The 23,205-nt window shown below is 41.9% G+C and overlaps 1 protein-coding gene across 1 annotated transcript in view; it reads right to left on the minus strand.

Moving 5' to 3' along the window:
* The window catches only part of ror2 (receptor tyrosine kinase-like orphan receptor 2), a 45,836-nt gene that overhangs the window by 14,411 nt on the left and 8,220 nt on the right, over nucleotides 1-23,205 (minus strand). The window contains exon 2 of the mRNA XM_035184273.1: nucleotides 7,922-7,993. Coding sequence (XP_035040164.1) covers nucleotides 7,922-7,993 — 72 coding nt within the window. The remainder of the gene's footprint in view (nucleotides 1-7,921; nucleotides 7,994-23,205) is intronic.

A 23,205-nucleotide genomic window follows, 5' to 3' on the forward strand; every position in this document is an offset into this window, starting at 1 on the left:
GAACGGTTGCTGGCTACTCACCAACTGTTGATTCAAACAATTCTGCCTTGAAAAAACCTTGGAGTAAGAAATTATTGGGAAAAAAAACCCATTGATAATATATTTTATTTCCATTAAGATTGATAATAGTGAGAGCGTAGCAACTTACTTCCCTTAGATCAAGAAGCTGTATGTTCATCTGAGAGACAATAATGCTGCACTACACCTCAGTAGCATTGAAGGGAAATTGTAACATGCTTGCTGCATATTCAAGATGGTGGTTCGTAGTGACTCTTTTATTTTTCTTCTCTTTTTTGAGTGGGGAAGGTTGTTGATCTCTCTGCTAATATTTATGAAGTCTTTCTTGACAAACAGCAAGTGTCTCTGGCTGAAATCATGCAATGCAGTGGTCTCAGATTCAGTCTTGGACTTTAGTCAGTTAGAGTATGAATCGGTTTTGAAAGGACCTCAGCACTGCAGAGATAATGCAGGAAAGTTTATTCCCAGTCCTGTTAGCTATGGACATTACTGAATAAGGAGATAAACACACACACAGACACACACACACACACACACACAGACACACACACCCTGGCTAATACCATCTGCATTTTGAGCAGCAGCCAGGCTCTGGGGTTTACGCAATGGAAAACTGAAATCTGTGCCCAGCTTCCCAACCTGGCCGCAGCATAGCTGTCCTCAGCACGCTGTAGATGAGTGATGTCACAAGGCAGCTCTTTAATTAAAACGTCTTCATCTGTCATTAGGGGATGTATTGCAACTCCGAATGAGAGAGGTGTGAGGGCAGGGCAGAAAATGAAAGATAAAACAGCTGACATGCAGCGGTGATTACATCTTTGACTGTATATTGAGGGTATGCTGACCCACAGGAATCTAGTGATAATACAATTTCCCCTTTCAAGAATTCAAAGTCACTCGACTCAGATTCCCAAGCAGCACTGACCCCGCCATGTTCAACCAACATCTTCACTGAAACCTCAACTTCTCAAATCAAATCACCACATCCCAAGAGGCTATCATAAACATCTCTGCTGCGGAAACTCTCTTTTTTTCCTATCACTCAGGATAAAGCTGTTCCAAAACTTTTCACAAGTCTGTAACCTGAATATCCTCCCTTGACCTAAACAGCTTCATCACCTCCACCTATATTCTCAAAATAGGAACCAGTACACCCCTGGTATTAACATGGGGCTTTTGTGATCCGATCACACCAGGCCACGTTCGGAGGTGGTCTGGGCCACATATGTCCACATTCTTTCAGCAGTGTGAACACGAATGTTGCCGTAGCCACATTGAAGGGCCGCTTACTCAACTCACGTCCTCTGTGTATGTGGAAATACATACCGGCGCCACATGTTAATAATACCAGGTGTGTACGGGGCCTGAGAACTTCCTCTATCAGTGATTTCAACTTTTTCATTTAAATGCTGATGCTACCCTTTCCATTTCTCACCCTCACCTCTATATGATAATCAAAGGTCTATAACTACTTTCTCATATACCTCTTTGTTTTTTCTGGAGCCCTAAAAAGGTTCCTGAATCCTTAAATCTCAAATACAGAAAGACCAAACCATTGAAATCCTCTGCCTCTTCCTCTGCATCCATCCATCCATCAATCAATTACTTAATCATTCAATCAAATCTTTGTGTGTAGCCCATATTCAAAAATCACAATTGGCCTCATAGGGCCTCAACGACGCCCTTTCATTCTTCCATCTTTGACAGTCATTCATCCCTCAAAGACTGATCCTTATCAAACCCTTCATAACCTTGACATTTAATAAATCTTTTTTATATAATTAGCATCATCTTTGTAGATGAAGATGTAAACGGCATGGTCTTTATTAGTGAAATGAAGTGATAATTAGTATAGATAAGCTACATATCGGAGACACAACACTGCTACAACACACATCCATCACCTTTCTCTTTCAATGTGATGCAATTCAAAAGAGTTAGTGGCAGCATGCATGCTGGGACACTGTGGGATTCAGACATCATCATTCCTGGTTAAAGGTCAAACAACTTTATGACTTTAATAACTAGGACTATAATGGGTACTGTGGAGGCATGGCTGCTTCAAATATCAAGGTTGAAGTTGTTGATGAATTAGTCAAGCTTCCACAGCCTGTCCACCACCAGGTCCAGTGGACCATCAGTTTGTCTTTAGAATGACTAAGGAATGCAGCAAATGACAAACACTTAATGGATGAGTCAGAGTTTACCCTAACCTCAAAGAAGATAGTACTAAATCAAAGGCTGCACAGGACAACCGCTGAGTTATGGTACATTCTTGTGCTGATGAGATGCTGTGACATTTGAGATATTAGACTTGTATAGAAAATCTCTGTTTGAAAATTAAACCCACAAGACACAAAATAAACACACAGGTGAAAGCTAGCCTTCAAATTGTTCTCGTCAGCTGCCGATTTATATCATGTAGCTGGGTATTGAGCCTTAATATATTTGGACATTCTGATGAGTTTTTCTTGGGGGCTGGCCAGAGAAAGTCAACAGAAAGTCAAACACTCTCACTCGGACATTTGTGTTCTCACATACTACCCCTCCAAAGAATGTCCAGAGGTTCTGCAGAGTACAGTGAATGTCTGAAAGCTACTTGTTTTGTGTGGTGGTATACGGCCATACTCTAAATAAATATCCAGGACTGCTTAATGGCAAAACTGGATTGTACATCCATGCATGCCTCCATCATCTATACTGCCTATCCTTTGAGGGACGCGGGGGAGCTGGAGCCAATCCCAGCTGGCACTGGGCAAGAGGAGGGGTACACCCTGGACAGGTCACCAGTGTATCACAGGGCCAACACAGAGACACACAACCATTCACACTCACATTCGCACCTACATACTATTTAGAGTCTCCAATTAACGTTGGTGTTTTGGTTCCCCCTACTGTATTTTGGTTTCACTCACTATAGGATAGTGCAGACTCCAGGTGATTCGACTCAGATCTCAAAGAGCATCATCAAACAAAAACAAGGACAACGTTTCTGTGTTCAGATCTCAGTGTTCGCACCTCGTCCTCAGTGGCAGTGAAGCAGTAAGGGCCTGGTTCAGGCAAAGGCAGCAAAGAGGAGAAAGTGTCTTCACATGTCCTTCTGCATTGCAGTAAAGAGGTTATGTTGCCTTTGTTTGTTTACACTGAACCAAACAAGGCAGCATTTGCCGCCTCATGTGTGATTTTATGCAGCGTGTCACTCTTGTGGAATCAGAGGCGTGACATGTAACACAACAGTGTCAGCCTCCCGTCCCGTCAGGCTTTCCCGTTTATACAGAAGTTGATTTGGCTCCGTGGCTACCTCCACTGCAGGTGTAAAAGCAGAAACCTCTATAGACTGTGTCCAATAAAAAGAGCTGGTACACCATTTTCATTTCATCGGAGAAGCAAAGCTACCAACATGCTGAAGCTTGACACAGATGCTGCAATACTTCTCTTGCTGGGAAGGAACATTGTCAGGGAACATAAGGTTACATAGCAAATTAACAGTCTACATGACGCACCTTTGCACAAAAGTTGGATCTGGGTTGGCTGTTAGTGAGTGAAGTGTCTTTAAGAAGTACTCGTATTCCAAATTTGTGCACATTCAAGACTAATGCACAGTAGGACAGCTATTTTAAACCAGTGGGAAAAATGTATACAATTGAAGAGCCCCCCAATCAAAAACAACTGATCCTCAGCATTAGCTATGTGTTAACTCATTTACTAGACTTGCAGCAAGAATAGATGCTATCAAGTTCTCTTGTGATAGTAAAACACTCCTTGAGTACTAGAAATGTGTGTGTGTGTGTGTGTGTACTATGAATCCAGATCAGTTCCTGCATCACACCTGACAACAGAACTCACTTTTTCAGCTTTCCTGCAAGACTTTAATAAATCAAACAATTTATACAGATGTAGAGAGTTGCCCAGACGTGATAGGCATCATTACAAAGACTAAAGAGACAACTCTTACTCAACAATTATCCACTACCAACTCACTCCTAAGAGCTGTAGCCCTTTCTATTCAATTCAATTTGTATAGCACCATAACATACATTATCTCAAGGTCCCACAACAAGCCAGCACAGTGCTTACTACATTAGAGTAGCAGGTCTGTCCAAAACAACTTAGATCAGACCATGGCAGGTCCTAGATGCCTGTTGGAAGGTTCAACTCTCTGTATGATCCGATGAGCGAGAACAATCCCTGACTCCATGCTGCTTCAGGCTTTCACCTTCTCTCTTGCAACTCTTGTGCTCCCTCATGGCAGAAGTTACAATGATGCAAATCCTCTCCTGTTCCTACATATTCTGGCCTACCACTAATATTAACATCCACTATGATACTCTATATGTGTGTGGCAAATATAACAGTTTAACATTGTATATTTTCTTTATTCTTTCAGTTTCACTCCAGTTTTGTGACTGTGTGTGCATTGGGTCTCCATTAACAATTCAGAACAAGAAAGATATTTCAGTTTATAACACCTAAACTAGGATAGTATAAATGAGCCGGCAACATGACAACCGAACAAATGTGCTGATAAAGACCGAAAGTTCTGGAAAAAGCTTGTGAGTTAACCTTGAGTAATTATTCCAGAGTTATGGTGTAATCCTTTCTACTAGGAGTGTACCAGTGCAGTATGTGCCTATAAATATATATAGGTACAAGGCAATGAAGTTAGTGAAGTTATGGAATAGGGGGAGTAAGAGGATTATAAAGAACCTATTCTGTAGGTTTGAAGTTTTATTTTCTTAATCAATATTACATGGTTTTTAAGGCATTGAAACTGACCAAATAATTTTATTTCAGAATGTCCTTGTTACCAACAAGCAAAACAGCTCCTTTAAAATGTTGGGAAAGGCAACTTAAAATATTCAGGGTACATGTGTGCATTTACTTTGGAACAAAGGTCTAGGGTCTAGGGCTTCTTTCACAGCACACACACCAAAATTCAAGTCTGTGGATGTTCGATATTATAGTAATAAACTACTCTACACGATCTGGCTGAAACACTAACCATGACCTCTGTGAAAACCCTTACGAGGCTTAATACTTAAAGACGTGACATATGTTAACAATGTGCTATGAAACTACACCTAAAATAATTATTATACCAAGGAAAGAAGAATCCCATAGAAAGTTCTGCAGTATTTTCTTTCTGTTCTCAAGAATGATTAGTATTTATGAGAACTATTACTGCTCAGTGTTCCCTCTAGTCCCTAGACAGTCAACACAAACAGTCCTAACATTGTACCGTTCCATTTCCCCACCCTGGTATTAAACAGACCCTGCTGCAGCAGTGTCTGCCTCCCCTCAAATTATAACATGATTGATGATCCCAAGAGGCCACACTCAACACACACCATGCTGCGTGACAGAGCTTGGCTGAGAAGACATGGCTTAAAAAACCAGAGGGCACAGCCATTAACAAATCTGTTTCTAATCATTAATGAACTCTTTAATACTCTTGATTGTTTTCAGGAGTAGACCACTGACACTGACTTCTGGAGGGAAAATGGCTGAGCAAAGTTAGTTGGAAAAATGAAACAACTGAAACTTACAACTGCATATAAAGACATTAAAGTTTCCAGATCTCAGCAGTTAACCAGGTGAATACCAATGCCATGACCAGTAATCGTAATAAAATTGCGGTGAGCCAGAATTAGGTTTTAAAGCACGGTGTTCAACTTTGCCCATCTCAAAAAGACCAAAACCAACAATGTGTTTGCCTGCCTCTCAGTGCTTTACTCTACTCTGTCTGTGCAACACACATAGTATTCACAATAATGTGTATGTGTGCGCATACATTCATGTGTGTGTGTTATAAAACTCCCATTTTGAGGACGTGTTCAGCTTGAACAAGCAGTGTCACTGCATTTGTGTTTATAGTGCCACAGGTGGAGAACTCGATGCTACCTTAGAATCCTGTCTGCTCGTGGTTACAATGTGGGATGTCATGTTAACAGTATGCTTGGTGTTTAGGAAGTTAAGACGTGAAAACACTACTGCTAGGATACAGGAGCATCGACGCTTAGATTAATGTTGCTGTCCAGAGTCCAGAAGCCACAGAGACTGAGGAAAAAGATGAGACCATTGATAATATCAACATTTTCCTCAGTTGTTAAACGTCCATGTCCTCTGCCATTTCTGAAAATAACATGTCATAGCTCATGAGGTCTGAGGTTGTGAATACCACAAGAGGGGGGTGTTCATGTAGACTCTACTTGGGTAGACAGGAAACATGGCCCCATTTGAGGGCAGCATAAGAAGACACACATGTGCAAGTCTCAGGTCACGTCATCCCAAACTGTAAATCTCTATAAGTCCAAAGTTTCTGCGGTGAGTCCGCTATAGGTCTCAGCTATAGGCCTCTGCTATCAGGCAATGAAAGTCAGGTCAAGTCATTGCTCGGGATCGAAAAAAGTCAAGTCAAACTAAATTCTGATCATCTAAACCAGTAAAGACAGTGGTCACGAAAGCTTACGTTTCATTTGCCACATTAACTAAAACCTGTTGAAGCACTTACACTACTTAACCACACTGTAACGTGCGGTGTGTTCATTTGCAATGTCAGATGGTAGCATGTGAAACAAAAGATCATAATTTGTCACTGTGTTTTCCTGACATGGCTGATACGCTGCCAGTGTTTCTGTGGTAGTGTGTTTGCTTCTGCTCCGTGACATCACAACCCTTTATTCTTCATTACAGTGTGTAATTACCTACAGTACATTTACTCGCTACTATTTCACTACTGTACCACAGTTGTTTACACACTGCTCAGATCTGCTGGTTACCTGAGCTTAGCAGTTAGCAGTGGCTTCTCAATCCCACTCTCCATCTCTCTCCAGCTCATTGTGTCTAATCTTAATTATTTCTCGACCTCCTTTAGAGATGATGGTTGATGTAATAGTAAAATGTGGTGTATTTTCTGTAACGGAGGGGAGGCTCAGTGAATTGGAAGTGCTCTACACCATTGAAACCCAATCGTACTCTGTGGTAGTTGGCCGGCCAAGCTCCCAATTTACTGAAAGCTCAGAGTTGACGAGTTGTGACGTGTTTGCTGATCTTTTTCCGAAAATGGCCCAACAAGTTCAGTTTTCATTAAACGGTAAGAATATATAATTTCACTTTAGATGTAACATAAGTTCTTCTTTTGATATTTTATCATGTCTGAGGCCAACCTTGATTATCCTAATGTCCTAATCAATTCATCCCTCATTATGCCTTTGCATTTCCCAGCATTACATTAGCTGCCTGGGCGCTTGCTGAATTGTTGCCCTTTGGCTTCTAGACAGCGACAGTGATGTTATTTATTAGTGTCAATGTCGTTGTGGGGTTAGGGGTTTCAACGTAACCACTTGAAAGCAAACGAAGCACACCGTGTCCATGAAGCACACCGTGTCCATGAAGCACACCGTGTCCATGAAGCACACCGTGTCCATGAAGCACACCGTGTCCATCACAAGGCAGCATCCAGTTCCTCTGAGCTGTAGCTGTGGGCAGTTAGCGTAGCTTAGTATGGAGACCCAAAGCGGTAGGAAACAGCTACCCTAGTGATTCGAACACGGACTCCTCCAGTTGGCAATTTGAAGTGTTCTTAAAGACCAAATTGCCCATGTCAGTGCCATCACACATATATTTATAACATTTGTTTAATCTCTACTCAGACAAAAATGTAAAATGACTTGATAAATGCTGGACCTATTATCGTCTGAGCAGCATATCCAGCTATCGTGCTGGTTGTCGACCACAGCCTTTGGTTTTAGTTTATGTTTCCAGCATTGAACACATCTGTTTTCATATGGATTTAACAAAGCAGATATACAACATGTGAAAGAGTGAGCTTCACTGGGGGTTTTGTACTGACTTCAAACACTGATAACAACTCAGAAGACAAAAACAGGAGTTTCAAACTTACCTTCGGCAGTAGGTGCAGCGCCACTCTGAGCTTCAGCCAGACCATCTGTATCCGCTGATGGTCCTGGATCAGCTGAAGAAACAGCAATACACAAGTGTTGGAATAAGTAACTACATAGGAAAATCTGTCTAGATCATTAAAACAAATATTGTCTAAAACATCAGCCACCACACCTCTCCAGCATCAGAATTAGGGGCTACATGGACGGTTAAATTGGTCGCAGCCAGCTGGAGCTGAGCTCTGCTTCCTCACATCCAAATCACACCCTGCTGAGGCACAGCTCTGTCTCCTCAATCACATCCTGTCTCACAATCTTGGATTACCTAAATAAATGTCCCACGAAATACAACAAATAGTCCACAACACTAAAACTGAACTGTTTTTTATGTTCTGGCAGATCAGTGCAAAAAAACCCCCTCCATGGTTAGAACTAAGGCCACTGAGAGCCTATTTGGAGAGAAGTATATTAATATCTGGGATGTTGTAATATTGTGTTCTAAGACCACATCTCATGGTTTGGGTTGCTTTAACAAAATACCCAAAAAACACTTGGTCTATTTGAAGGATAATGACACTTTTTAGGCATTTCCGGTGAAAAAACTCTCTATAAACGCAGCAGCAGAAAAAAAAACATGACAGACATAAATTGGCTAAAAGTCACATTTTGTGTTTGGTATCATGGCGGCAGTTTGTTTTCTTTAGGGGATACGTTTTGAGGAATATGGGTAATGGATACTCTGGCTGCTCAAATTGATTGGGCCTGGCTCTTCCTGGAAGCTAATCAGGATCAGGCACATGTACGCAGACACAATTTATGGCTTGGTTATTAGCTAAACTCGACTTGGCATGGGCTCATATCCATGTGATGCAGAGCATGTGCTTGACAGATGTGGGTGGTGGTAGAAATTGGTGTTATGAGGACTGCAGTGAGTAAAACCATACAGTATTCCTCTCAGTGGCTGTACTTCCCTCTGTAGATTAGAGTTTAATCCAGCCATAGATGTGAGCAGAAATGGAGACAAGCTTTGTTCAACATGAGAAGGATGGATTATATCGCTAAATATTTTGACATCAGATACTAGATTTGCATTCACTAGATCTTGGCAACCGCCTCTGAATCGAACAGATCAAGAACAGAGCTCTAATGTTTTAAGAAAGTACGGCTGACCGGCACTAACTTCACGACATCCTTGTAATGTTGCATATCATAGTGGATATGATCACACTGGCAGGATGAAGCACAAGCACCAACACAGAACACTAGGGTTTGTTTGATCTTAGCCTTGAATGTTCTTAGTAAAATACTCCCATCTGTTCAACTGTAAATCAACTGCACAAGTCACCGACTAAAAACCAAATGGAAACAACAAAGAGATGTCTACTCCTGTAAGAGAATGAATTAGAATGAGGACAGCTAAACATTTCCAGGAGAGGGTATTAATGAAAAGGCTTGTGGTGTAATGTGACATACAGATTCTCAAACTGAAAATGACAAATATTTGGGAATTTGGGAGGAATTTCCTTAAATGCCCACAGAGAGCAAATGGCAAATAGGTTGAAAGCCAGACTTGTCATAGTTCTTGTCTAGAGCTTCCTGGTTCTGTGTACCAAAGTGCACTGGTCTTTGTCGCTGGTGATACATGTCTCGCTCCACATTGTAACTTGCATAAAAATTAAATCATGTATAACTAAGAACACTAAATTGCACAGTACAGTACACAACCCTGTCTGAACCTCATACAGTAGTTTAGATTGTGTTGTTAACTGTCCATGTTTAGAAATAGTTCAAATAAAGTCATATCAGCTGACTCCAATTCAAGATGCTCCATGTGTTCAGGCCAACTCTGTAAACTACTGTATTACCAGCTGGGTAATGTGGCAAAGTCATAATTACCGAAATGTACTGTGTTTAAGTTCACAGGTACTTTGCATATATGTTTTGAACGCTGTCAGTAAATCACAATGTCACTTAAGGTCCGATAACAATGAACCTTCTCTAGTGCCCCACTCGGGCCTAATTTGAATTTGGGAGAATAGATTACAAAATCATCAACTCACACTCAGTGGGGTGTCATGAACACACCAGCCTCCAGGGGCCACTAGTAGGGCTTCGTTCTTGCTACTGCCAGATGAGCTTGCCTATATACCACGAACCCCACAACACATGTCGTGAGCAAGTTAACTTATATTTTGAAAAAAACCAAGACAACCACGACCTGCACTAAGCTTCGGTGTGCCTGGTTGTAGGCAGTGGCTGTGATTGATTCCATGTATCTACAGCAGTGGAAAATGTTTGATTGGGGGCGATAGGATGCTTTTCCATCCCGAGCTGAGTGAGACTGCTGGCTGCTGCATTCCACCATGAAAGGGCCCTTTGAGAGCTGAGAGGCCAAGCCACAGCTCCATCTACTGGAGTTTTGACTGAGGGCCTTCTGGCACACCTCAACACTTTCCTTCTCTCCCCTGTTTAAACTGCTTGTTAAGTGCGTGTGTATGTGTGTGTGTTTGTGCATGCGCGCGTGTGTGTGTCTACGCTTGCCTCTCAGTCCTCTATCCTTTGTCTCTCTTACACCCCATCCTCCACCCCTCTACAATTTCTGCACTCACTTCCAACCTTTCCCTGAGTTTTGGACAAGGGTGGATTTGACAGTTCGCAGAGAGCAGACTGGAGTTATACAAACATTTCCTGAAGACAGAGCTGCTCAGGAGGCAGAAGCGATGTTGCTGGTTCAGTTAAACCTCAATGGAAGTAAAGGACCACAAAGTGTCAATGGAGGAAAACTCTTTTCTTCTCTCCAAGAATGTGAGTGGATAACGGAGGATTTCAAAGCTGCAAGCAACTGCTATATTTCTTTTTTCTTTCAATGTAACTGTATAGAGAATGTGAGTTAGAAACGTGGTTGGTGATGTACATCCTGCTGAGCTATCGAAAAAAGTGTTCATCGGTATTTGTATGGTTCCATCTCAGTTGACACTGCCAATACTGGAGCCATTTTCAGACATGTCCTCAGGGGATTTCTGTAGTTTGCATTTCACACATACACAACGCAGCGGGTTGTTCTCTCACAACAGCAACAAATTCTCCACAGGATTCAGGTGAGGGGTGGTGCAGCAGGCAGAGGCCGGACTGAACGTATTAATTCCCCTGCGGGGATCACGTGATTTTGTTTACAGTACATCGACGCGGCTGTTGGCTCTTGACTTCTTCGTCGGTGAGTTCTATGGCTACGCTTTGTCATCTGGGAGATATTCAGATTTCCTTTTTGTTCGTTTTTGCGTCTGTTGCGTGTTAGAAGCATTAACCCCCTCCCACACTTGCTCGCAGTGAATCTAGCGGGGGATCCCCTGCTGTGCGCTCACATTCTGTGCACTCACATTCTGCAGACTTTCAAGCTGACTTTATGCTAGGGGGCCAGGCGGAGAAGAAAGTAGGGAGCCTCTCACTCGGATATTTAAGATAAGATAGGATAAGAAGTCCTTTATTAGTCCCGCAATGGGGACATTTGCAATGTTACAGCAGCAAAAAGACATCACATAAGTAACATGCAGTACTTGGGTGAAGGAATATAAAGAAATAGAAATATACAACAATATAATTTGCGTTCACCCATACACTTCCTCCGGAGAAAATGTGGAGGATCTCCGGAGTGCATGTCTGAAAGCAGCTTTAATGATGCTGGAGATACCTCTGTAAGACACAGGAGGTGGAGATCAGTAATAATAAGGGGACAACGTGCACTAAAAGCACGACCACTATTTTCAGCACCTGACCACCTCAACTAATAACAATGTGAAGATGTGATATTTGACCTTGTGGATGCCATTCAGAAGGAGTTAGAGTCAGCTATTGGAAACCAAATCAACATTTTTCAGCATCTGACAGAAGTGAGGCTAAAACAAACAGCCAAACAGTTCAGGGGAAAAAGTGCACATGGACCCACAGCAGTCTGTGATTGACAACACAGGAAGATCCTTGAAATCCCCATAAGACTCTGAGAGGTTCAGGTTATGGGAAGCTCCAGATTATGGGTCGTTAAACTCCTACAGTGAAAATAACTATTAGTGTGGATGGAAGGAACATTAACGTGGTCAAAGTTCATTTGCTTTGATGTTTAGCATTACGGGGTTGAATAATGCTGTCTTCAGTCATTTTAACGTGCTTTTACTTCTCTTCTCTCACAAATAGCTGCATTCTATCTGTCCATCTGCCACTTGGCCTGCTGTGATTCAGGCTTTGTGTACATGACTATGATCTAAGTGAAGCTGGAGCGGCACATTATCTCCCCAGTCAAAATAAGTCAAGTCCTGGTCAACCTCCCTCCTCTAGATATCCGAGTCAGACCACACTGTGTGCCTCTGTCGGTCTCACCCTGCGGAGCCTCTCAGTTTTCTGTTGTGGGACTTATCCAGGCCCTCCTCAGTTACAGAGATAAGTGCTGTCTTAGAAGGAAACCCCACACTGCTTTTTGAGGTTTTATGTCAATGGGATCATTGCTTACAGACATAGGTTGTTCTCAAAATAGTTAATTCTATGCTTCATACAGATGTCAGTCTGTTTGCTTCTATGTGGATTCAGTGAGAAATGCACTTTCTGTTGCATCTTAATTTTCATTGAATTTCTAATTGTTTACTACAGGTTAATCTAAACGCCTGCCCCAACTGAGAGCAGCTCATACTGCAGAGTTTGTTACATCAACCTGATGAGCACTAACCCTTATAAAAGGACATACTTTTATCTATTGCCTCCTTCACCTTGAAGAATGACCATTCTCTGGAACCTAAAGCCCATGGACTCATCAGGGAGGTGCCTACAACACTTTAAAATGTATTAAATGTATTAATATCAAAAATGTCATTAGATACCAGACACAATTTCCCCCTGGTGACCATGAAAGGCAAATTTGTTTTGAATCTGGCCAACTGCTGTCCCCGTTCAGGATGAACAAAGCCACCAATAGACCGGAGCAAAAATGTGTTGTTGCTAAGAAACGAAATCTTCTAAAGATCTACTTTAACTTTTCACTCTTTGCTGAAACGGTCTGTAGCCAAAGCAGAAATGTTACGAAATTAGATAAGTGCTCAATGTGGGGGGAGCACACCTTCCTCACTCTGAAGCTAGCTAAATTGGAAATCGTAAAGACGTAAGACCAACAGAAGAAGAAAGAAGATGTAAAGAACCCTCCCACAATCGAATTGACAGACTCATTTTGCAGAGAAGCCATTTGCACAACACCACAATTAATGTCCCGTCTGCTGGAGCTAACGGGGAAAGAGAGTGAAATGACGCCAAATCAAACAAGGAAAAAATGAGAGCGGAAATCCTAAATTATTACTCTCCCAAGCCAGTTAAGAGTGGTATGGAAACTCTGAATGTAACGTGTTGGAATGTGCTAGGGGTATTTCAACAAATCACTTCACATGTCCTGTCTAACACACACCGTCTGTCGAGCTGGAGGAAGAAAAAGAAGATGTCCTGAAATTATGACCCCTCGTAAAAACTAAAAGTCCATGTATCTGATGGTAGCACTTCAGCAGTAAATGAGCCACACTGCCCTGAAGCTACATACTCACTCAAAGCATCTGTTATGTTCTCCTACAGATGGGTCAAATGAAAGGAGATGCACACACACACACACACACACACACACACACACACACACACACACACACACACACACACACACACACACACACACACACACACACACACACACACACACACACACACACACACACACACACGTGATTGACTCTTACTTTGGGCATGTATTCATCTTTCTGATACTCTTTTACTACAACATACTGTACTGATTGTTAATGAACCCAATAATTTCTGAGGAACTGACAAGTCAAAATCCTGCGGTCACTCTTTCTATAAGCTCTGATGTAGTCACCACCAATTCCTGCTAAATGCTCCCTGTGTGTCTGCTGTGCACAATGGTCTTCTCAGAGGGTTTTCACTGCTAACAGCTGCCTGCAGGAAACAAAGCCCGAGCCTGAGACAAACCATAAACATCAAAGCTGTGGGCCATAAAAAAATAAAACTTAAAAGAGACTGAAAAGCTCTGAAGAGCTGCAAAGTCGAGTGTTAATAATCGGTGATATCTGCACTGAGTGACGCTTTGGACATCATCAAGTTGGTTGTTTTAATGTTAAAGGGCAACTCCTTCCACAGATTTTATAAATCAGGTAGTTATGGCACTACTCTGAAAGGAGCTTTGTCCAGTTTGGGAAAACAGTCAACAAAAACAAAAATATGCTAATTCATTGCAATATGGGAGGTAGAGGACCCGGTGATTGAGTAAGAGATTCTGATCCAATACATTTTTGATATATCCTGTGAATATCTCGGTCTCTTGTGTGTGTGCTGACCCGATTCCAGCCAATCATATGATTTCAATTCAAATGTTTGTTTCACAAAACAAAATCCTAATGTTTTCTCAAGGAACTTTAGAATCTGTTGCAATGTGACCACATTATTTTAGAGGAACCCAACAAATCGTACAATGAGCAAACACTTGCTGACAGTGAGAAGAAAAAAACTAACTGTTATAAGAGGACGAAGCCTGAAGAAAACATGCAGAGACCAGGAACTGTTGAGTAAGAGCGCAGATAGAGGGAGAGGGGGACATGGGGCAGTGAAAGCGAGAGATGGTAAATCTGGCCTAGGATAATGGATAGGGCCAATTTAGGGATTACCAGTCAAAGGAGAAGGAGCTATCTACCCTTCCATTGCTGTCAGACTTGGTGGATTTATAAAGGGACTAATTGGGAGTGTAGATGAGAGCCAGGCGGTGAAGTTAAGGCTAGTGCATGGGCAGAATGACTACCGGTTGCAGTGCGATGGCGGCATATCTTCCAGAACTTAATTGCATAGGCAAGAAGGAGAGAGAGCCAATGATCAGGTCAGAACAACGAGAACCAGCGGCTCGCCCTATCGTTCCTCCGTGAAGCAGCCAAGTCTCCATTTACATCCATGTCTGTCCAGACTCATAAAACTGAATACATAGTTCAGTCAGACAATCACATTAAAATGTTTATTGCAATTTAATCACAGATATGATCACGTAGATATGATGGGAGTGATGAGCAAATACTTCTAACCCCACGTCGGGGCATACAGGTGGATGCATACAAGCAACGCATCGCACCAGATATAGGTTCTCTAATAACAATGCATACAACATGCATTGTTGCATTATACTGCATATGACAAAACTATACAACTATGTTTGGATATGTTTCTATTAACACACATTTTAAATTGCTTCCAAACACCAGAGTGAAGCCAGATTCTATCGGGCTCAGCTTACATTGTCTTCTCCAAAAATACAACTTCAACTCCCTTGTGCACACAAACAATAACTTAACCTCTTTAAAACCACTGCTAGTTTCTCATGGTGTCCCTCATTCTCATTTGATCTTAAACTGCCAGTGTTTTAGCTATAATCCATCAGTGTGTTAACAACAGTGGCTAATGCAATGGCAATGCTGACCCTCTGTGACCTTGCTATGTCAGAAATGCTCCTTACATATCCAGAGTCTGTGAATAATCAAAAATTAAAACACACGGCTCTCCTCCACTGGCTTTGGATTAGTAACTACTGTACTTGTGCAATGCTTGGTGTGTGTGTGTGTGTGAACTTGTGCTCCAATGTAAAATGACCCCAAACATGTTCACACTTAAAAAAATGGAAGGGTCAGCTGACAATGCATGATGCGAAACAGGCAACTTGTAGTGCCAAAGAAAACCCTACAATAAATCCAATCCAATGATGGTGCTGCTCTGTGGACTGTTTGGACTGTCAAACAGTTTGTAATACCTCCTCCTTCCACACGCTCCACATATTTTTGCCCAGAAGAAAACTCCAAATGGCTTACAGGGAGATCGAACACATTAGCACAACATAAGAGACAAATAGGAAACATATCTATTCATGATGTTATGTCATGTGTTACATGCAACAAACAATAACAACAAGCATACAGTACTTTGTATTTGCTACAAGAGACAGGGCACAGGTTTGCTTGAAGCACACTGGACTCTGCAGACACCTTCCCCTTCCCCTGATGGTTTCTGGGTTGAACATTGAACTCAAACTGTATTTATTTAAAAAATTTTACCAAACCTGTTCTAAGAACTTTCTCAAGCTGCACTGGAAGCATTCTTACGTCTGTAACACCAGGTTCCACACAAGTGATGGTGGCGAAGTTCCTCTCTAACACAAACGTTGTCCAGATGCGACTACGTTTGTCACACGGGCTCCATCACTCTTATCTAGACATAAACATGCATGTAAAACAAGTTGACATGCTTTCTGACATGATGACTGGATCGTGGCACTCTCTGGGCTGTCAGATGGTATCACTTGCCATGGAATTTCCCCTCTACGGGCCCTGATGCTATCTTCCCGCCCTGCGAGCCCTCATCACGAGGCGGCTTACACAGGAGTAACTCCATCCCCATGACTGAGTTAAAACAACAATAGCCATCTCGTAAAAAAACCCAGGAACTTCCGTTCAAATATTTGGCCATTTGGAGGCTCAAAGACGAGACAATAAATGAGACCAGGACGGTCGAGATGGGCCACAAGCTGAGTCATTTGCATTTTATTGGCTCTGTGATAAGATACCAAGCTGTGCATACCAAGCTAGCTCTGTGGAAAACTAGCACCGGCCATTAGGAGAAGGATTTTGGATGCCTGTGCAACAAAGCTCAAGTGTTAATTGTTTATCTTTCCCCAAACAGCACTGAGTCATTCTTGCTTCACACAAACAGTCATCGGGAAGAGCAGGAATGTGGAGCTGAAAGGTACACAACTGAATATTAGAGATTGGAGTCTTCCTCTTTGCTCGCTGCCTCTGAACTATGATTAACAAGGCATCTGCTGGAGGAGGGGGGGGGACAGGCTGTTACTTTGACAAGCCTGCTGTTAACATATTTTCACAGACCCATGGCAGACTGTAAAGGCCAACCACCGCTTACTGTGGCCGCTCACAATGTTTTACTCATCTGTCTCTATCAACAGATCTTCTTCAGTTTCCACAGATTCATCACTTAACACAAAGTCATTGTGACATTTGTGTGACGGGGTTGACATCACATTCGACCTCTGTTTCTTCAAAACCTCTGTAGTGGAATTTTGGTTCATTTGATTGTTTTCTTTTTACACACCTACTTAAGTGAAGAGCCAATTACTGTTCAAATCACAAACATGTCCTTTCCATGTGCTGTTAACCAGTGTAGATGGATTCCTGTTTCATTATGGCCACAGGTTACACTCCAGTAGGCTGGATAATAAAATAATACACTCAATGAAAATAGCCCACTGCTGCATTCTTTCTGTCCATTCAACAGACATGTATTGTTTTCTGGTATTTCTGACTCAGACTGTCCTCCATAAAAACAGGCCCACTGGTTCTATGTGTGAATAACATATTAGGACCTATAGTAAGTTTTATTGTCAAGTGGCCTCTGGCTGTGTGACGAGGTATCGGTCATTTCAGTTCAGGAGTCAAAACCAGGACATGAGGAAGTCAGCGCCGTGTCTTATCGCCACAAACTGTGTTGGCCTCTTCGTGGGTGTGTTCTACATGTGTGGCACCGCTTTTTCCTCCTGAGATATTTGTCTCCCACTGTGTTCTCACATTGTGTCCTCCGGACTCTCTGCTGACTTTATACTAGGGGGCCAGGCAGAGAGGAAGTCCGCAGAAAGTCCGGAGGCTCTCACTCAGACATACATACACCTCCTCTGGAGAAAGTGTGGAAGAGCTCCTCAGTACAGCTCTATAGAGCCACAGAGTAGAGAGAAGCTCAGACCTGATGGAAGGATCAAGAAAACTTTTCTTGATCCATCCCTCATTTCAAACATTCAATGTTGTTTCTATTAACTATGACTTTAACTGTGTTTTTTACTGTGATTGTCACCTGAGCTTCTGGGTGCTTCCTCCTGGGTTTTCTGCCTCAACTGCTGTTTGCCACTGCCTTTTATTAAATAAAAATAATAACTCATTTCTTACACTGCACTGCTATTTTCACAATTTTTATTTCTTATTTTATTTAAATGTTTTAAATTCTGTATTCAACCCTTTTAATTTATTTTTAAATGCTTTTTTTGGTTTTGTCTTATGTTGCTTTTACAGTGTGTCGTGATGCCTTTTATATTTTATGTAAAGCACTTTGAATTGCCTTGTTGTTGAAACGTGCTACACAAATAAACGTGCCTTGCCTCGTAAGTCGCCCAGTCCTCAATCCTCATTTGGATTGTTGACTTTTTCTGTGTGAAGAAAACTCTTCACCTGTGGAACTCAAAATGGATCTGATCATGACTGGCACCATTTTGAAATCACATTTAAAACAGTTTTTAGAGAGGGATTAGTCGTGTAGCCATGAACCATGTGGTGCTTGACATTTTATGGCACTTCTATTATGCGACTGTAAATTGTGTTTATGTTGTGTATTTTATGTATTTTAAAGGTCCGTTTCTTACAGCCTATATGCTGTGGTACATGACGATGGCTCATGGTGGTATATCCCTGTTTCTACACAAATGAAATTAAATAAATAAATAAATGATTCTCTTAAAATTATTCAACAAAAAGTTCATTCAATATGCAAATTAAAGATGTACAAAAAATATTTATATTGCACAATAACATCGGCAAAAACACAGTGGATGAAAATGGACCCAGTAGAACTAGAAATAGCCAACCATCTTTTTAAAAGTACAAACTCCTCTTCCCTCCTCTTAAAAGCTGCTGTACATTCATCAAAATCCACTGACGCCAACAGTTGGATGGGAGATTCCGTGTGTTATACTCGTGACTAATGTCACCTCAAGCAGAGATGATAAGCAGTCTGCACCAGTCTTTCTAAGGCTACGTCCACACTACTCCGGAGTTTTGGAGCCACTAAAACAGACGGTTGGAAACGCTGCTGGTCCCATTTTAGTTCCACCACTTGCTGATTGGGTCGTAGCCTTGATTCGTCAGGCTCCCTTCACATGACCCCCCCCCATTCGAGAAGAAAACTGCAGCATTAGCCGAGGCTGCCAGGCAGAACGCAACATGGATAATCAATAACTGGTTACAATTACTATTAGTTAAAATGTTCTAAATAAATCCATTGGCAAAGTATTATGAATGATAGAAAGAGAAATAAATATTCAGCTTTAGGATTTCATGGTTTCATTGAAGGAAGAAAGTAACAAAGAAAGTTGCCCATGGTTTTGGTAAGTTTGGAAACTTTGTGTTCTCAACTTCAAGAGATTGTTGAGTACAAACCCTGTATCTGTATTTGATGGACTCTATGTATGATTCTCCTCTCTGAATAATTTCATATCAAAAACGGTATCTCAGGTTTTTGGTTTCCTTAAAAAATGTGGAGATATAAAGTTTTCACCTGACATCCGATATTTTTGGTTTACTGCTGAATGATCCATAATCCAAGAAAAACTGTACAGGGCAACACGCTTTTGAAAGTGACCCCGTTTCTATTAATTTAGTTACAAAGGAATGCGTGAGGGATCCCGAATCAATATACATAAATGCAACAAAAGCTCCTCTAAAGATAGTTACACAGGTAGAGAAGTATTCACCATAAAACACGAGAACACATCCTGGGCAACCTTAACAGGATAATTATGAACAGACTCACCAACACTGCCTGTGGCTCCAAAAACCCTCTCATCTAAACAGATGACGGCCAGGCACATGCTGGAATTCAACAAGATTAAAAACATCCAGAGTAACTTCTTCTGGGGAAACAGATAAATAAAAAATAAAAAACTTTCTTTCTGCAAATACTATTGATAGAGAAGTGTTGAGACAAAATGTCTTAAACATACCAACTGAGACCGAAAAAGTCCTGCCAAGTGCCCCAGCTGACCTTTAACCTCTGGGTGTGTGTAGAGGGGCTGGAGGGGGAGGGACTCGCTCTCACTTAACAGACTATACAATTTATGTAACATAGGTCAAAAGGTGATCCAGCCGACTTCCTAACCAAACAACCGATAAAACCTCCCAACATGACGAACCGAACACAGTAAAGGGAGTGTGATGTATGACGTGTGTTTTGTCTGGTGCAGAATAAATCTGCCTGCGCTCCTATGAAAAATCCACTCAGACCAACTCACTGAGACATGCTTTATCTCCTCCGGTCCCCACACACTATAAATCCACCCAATTTGCTGGAATTAACTTCTTAAGTCAGCAGTGACAGATGGAAAATCCACTCGGGAAGTTTCAAATTTACCTTCCAGTTAAACGTTCCTCTCTAAACAGACAGGAGTGATAAATCGTATCTCTTCACCACCCCCCATTAGAGTCAACCGAAACGCAGGGATTGCTAGATTGTGGTATTTGTTAATAATATATATTAAGTACACAAGATGTTTATGTATGTTTTGCAAGTTACACTAAGAAGCCCGGTTATAGAGCAATGTGACACGGGTCAGGGATGCAAGTGATTACGGGATAGTGGTAACGGAAAATGAGCATTTAATAAAGTTGCACACAAAGTCAACAGTGAGGCCCATGTGCTTATGTTTAATGGAAACACGACACCCATCTCGGTGTCCCTGAAATGTGCTCCATCAAATGTCCGGATTTCGAAGTGTTTGAAATTCCTGTTTTAGTTTTTAGATCTTTGTTTATTTGCTGGCAGTCTCCTTCTCCCCTGTCTTTGTTGTGGATCAGCAGATCAGAGGGAAGTCGTTGGCAGGACAGTAGATTGCACCGGCCGCATGCATGTGGACGAGACAAACTAAAGAGGAATATTAACGTTCTCATACTGTGCATTAAAAAGGCTCCCTGCCTTTAGCTCTCCTCGGATTCTTCTGATCGTCTCTGTTCCCCTCTCTTTCTGTTAACCTCTTCAGTGCTGTGAGGCAAAATGGCTGTCCTGTTTATTCTTCCCACATAAACATATACAGACACAGCGAGGAGGTACAAAAGGAACAGGGGGGTTCTACAGCAAAACCATGTTGTACTGCTTTTTCTCCTTCAAACACTTGTAGCCCTCCTCCTCTTTCTCTGTTTACCAGCTCCACTAATTAGCACCACATGTTAAAATGATGCCTCTATGGTTTCTTCTCAAAATGAAATCAAGATAAGTCCCCCTACGATATTTATACACATGCTGTATACAAATGTCTTCTTTAAAGCAGTGGGGCTGACACAGTTGAATCAAAACCAAACTTTATGAATATTTAAACAAATGATCACCAATAAAATGAGATGTTCTCCCGAAAAAGCCAGAAACTATGATGTCTTAAACACACGACTCTTTTTACAGCAGCAAGCCAGCGGACTCTATCCTGTCGACTACTCCACACTGAGCCCTGTCCATGGGAATGCATCGCGTTGCTCTAATCAGTCCCAGATCCAGAATTATAATTAGTACCAGACCCAAGGCATACCAGCACATAGCAGTCTGCCTCCGAACGCTCATTTCACTCAGGTCACATCAACAAATACAGAAAAAGAAAAGCTCTTCACTCTTAATCTTGTTTATTTCAGGTTGATCATTGTAGCTCGACACATTGTTGTCATCGCTTTCCTTCTCCTGCCAGGGTCCATGTTCACTGATGAGCTGCAGCAATGGAAATGTAGTACGTGGCTGACCAAGCTATATACTCCGTATTCACAATAAATGTGTGATGATTTGGTTGGATTTGGGCTGTTCCCCGTATTACAATGACTGTAACTCTTTATTTTCATGTTTATATGTAAGGAAGCATGTGCAGTACAGTTTGATAGGTCAGTGGTCCCCAACCACCTGGCCATGGACTGATACTGGACCACAAGCATCTTCCAACACGATCTGATTCTGCAAAATACAGCTGACCGATGGTAATATAATGGTCAAGGGTTTTGAAAACGATTTTCCTTTCACATTGCCAGTAGATGAGTTTTCATTTGTGTGACTCTGCCTTTTGTTTGACCCTGGTGCAGTCTGTCATCTGGATGCTGATAACTAGTCCACCAGCACTGAGGCTTATTTTTGTGTTGGTAACCAAGGAGATGGCGCCTGAACCAGTGCTTACATGAAACACCAAAATGAGCGTGTATATGTGGGTTAGGAGACAAGATTGTCTTTCAGTTTTCTTTTACGGCGGATCATATTCAGCTTCACAAACATGCCAGAAAACATTTGGTAATAGGAAAAAGGAAGATGGAGGCCAGTGATGTTCAATAATTTCCCAATTTGGGATAATTAAAGTACATCTACCTATCTATCTATCTATCTATCTGTTATCTATCTATCTTATTGACTATGTCTTTTACATCAGTCTTTTCAAAGTCAATGAGGACTGCATGAACAGAGGCTGAATTTGGGGCCGAGGTGGCAAAGAGTCGCAAAATAAGCGTTAAAGAGGACGTGTGTCATTGCATCTCAACGAAAAAACGAGTGTGTTCATCTGCTTTGTTTTCATCACTGGAGATCGGAGGTGGAGCCAAACTGTCTAAAACACTCGAGAGAATGGCAAGACATGATGAATCATACAAATAGGGGTAAGAGAGTGCACATACACAGTGGACTCTGTCGTCCACCCAGCCCAGTACTTGCACCCATCGGAGCACCAATGGGTGTGCTGGTGTTAAAATGTGGTTTGTTCAGGCGCATTTTCGGTGCGTTGATATCTTGAGGCAGCAGAAAGGGACTGATCAACAAAAACATGGTCTATTTCACTGTTATTTCACATAGCATTATCAAGACAGTAACAGTCATCTATATACACGAGTGCACTACAAACAAGCTGCTTTCAGACATGCACCGAACTCTGGATTAATCTCCAGATATTCTCTGCAGTGACTGTATAGCCGTTTTCAGACATGACCTGTAGGTAAAATCCGGCGAATTTGCTACGGAGTTTACCCGCAGTTTTCCTTTCACACGGGCACAACACAGAAGGTTCTTTGCACAGACGCGTTCACAACAGCAACATTTTCAGGCATACGTGCAGCCGGGTGCAGCAGACAGAGGCAGGAAGTGACGTATTAACTCCGCTGTGTAGATCACGTGATGTCTTTACAACACACAGACACCGTCGTGTCCTAAATGTACATGAGAACTAGAGTTAGATCATTCAAATAGAGCCCCGTGTCTCTTCATAGGATTTCATAGTGTTGCATGTTCGCACAAAAAGTGAAACTATCTTGAGAAAGTGCGGCGCCTCCATGCAGCTGAACACTTCTAGATGCAGTGCATTTTGAAGCATACTAAAGCTTCTACACCCTCGTCCCTCATAGACCAGTTATTACTTTAACTGCTATTTCTCTTT

This window comes from Hippoglossus stenolepis, chromosome 18 (genome assembly GCF_022539355.2).
Source record: "Hippoglossus stenolepis isolate QCI-W04-F060 chromosome 18, HSTE1.2, whole genome shotgun sequence".
Taxonomy (NCBI): Eukaryota; Metazoa; Chordata; class Actinopteri; order Pleuronectiformes; family Pleuronectidae; genus Hippoglossus; species Hippoglossus stenolepis.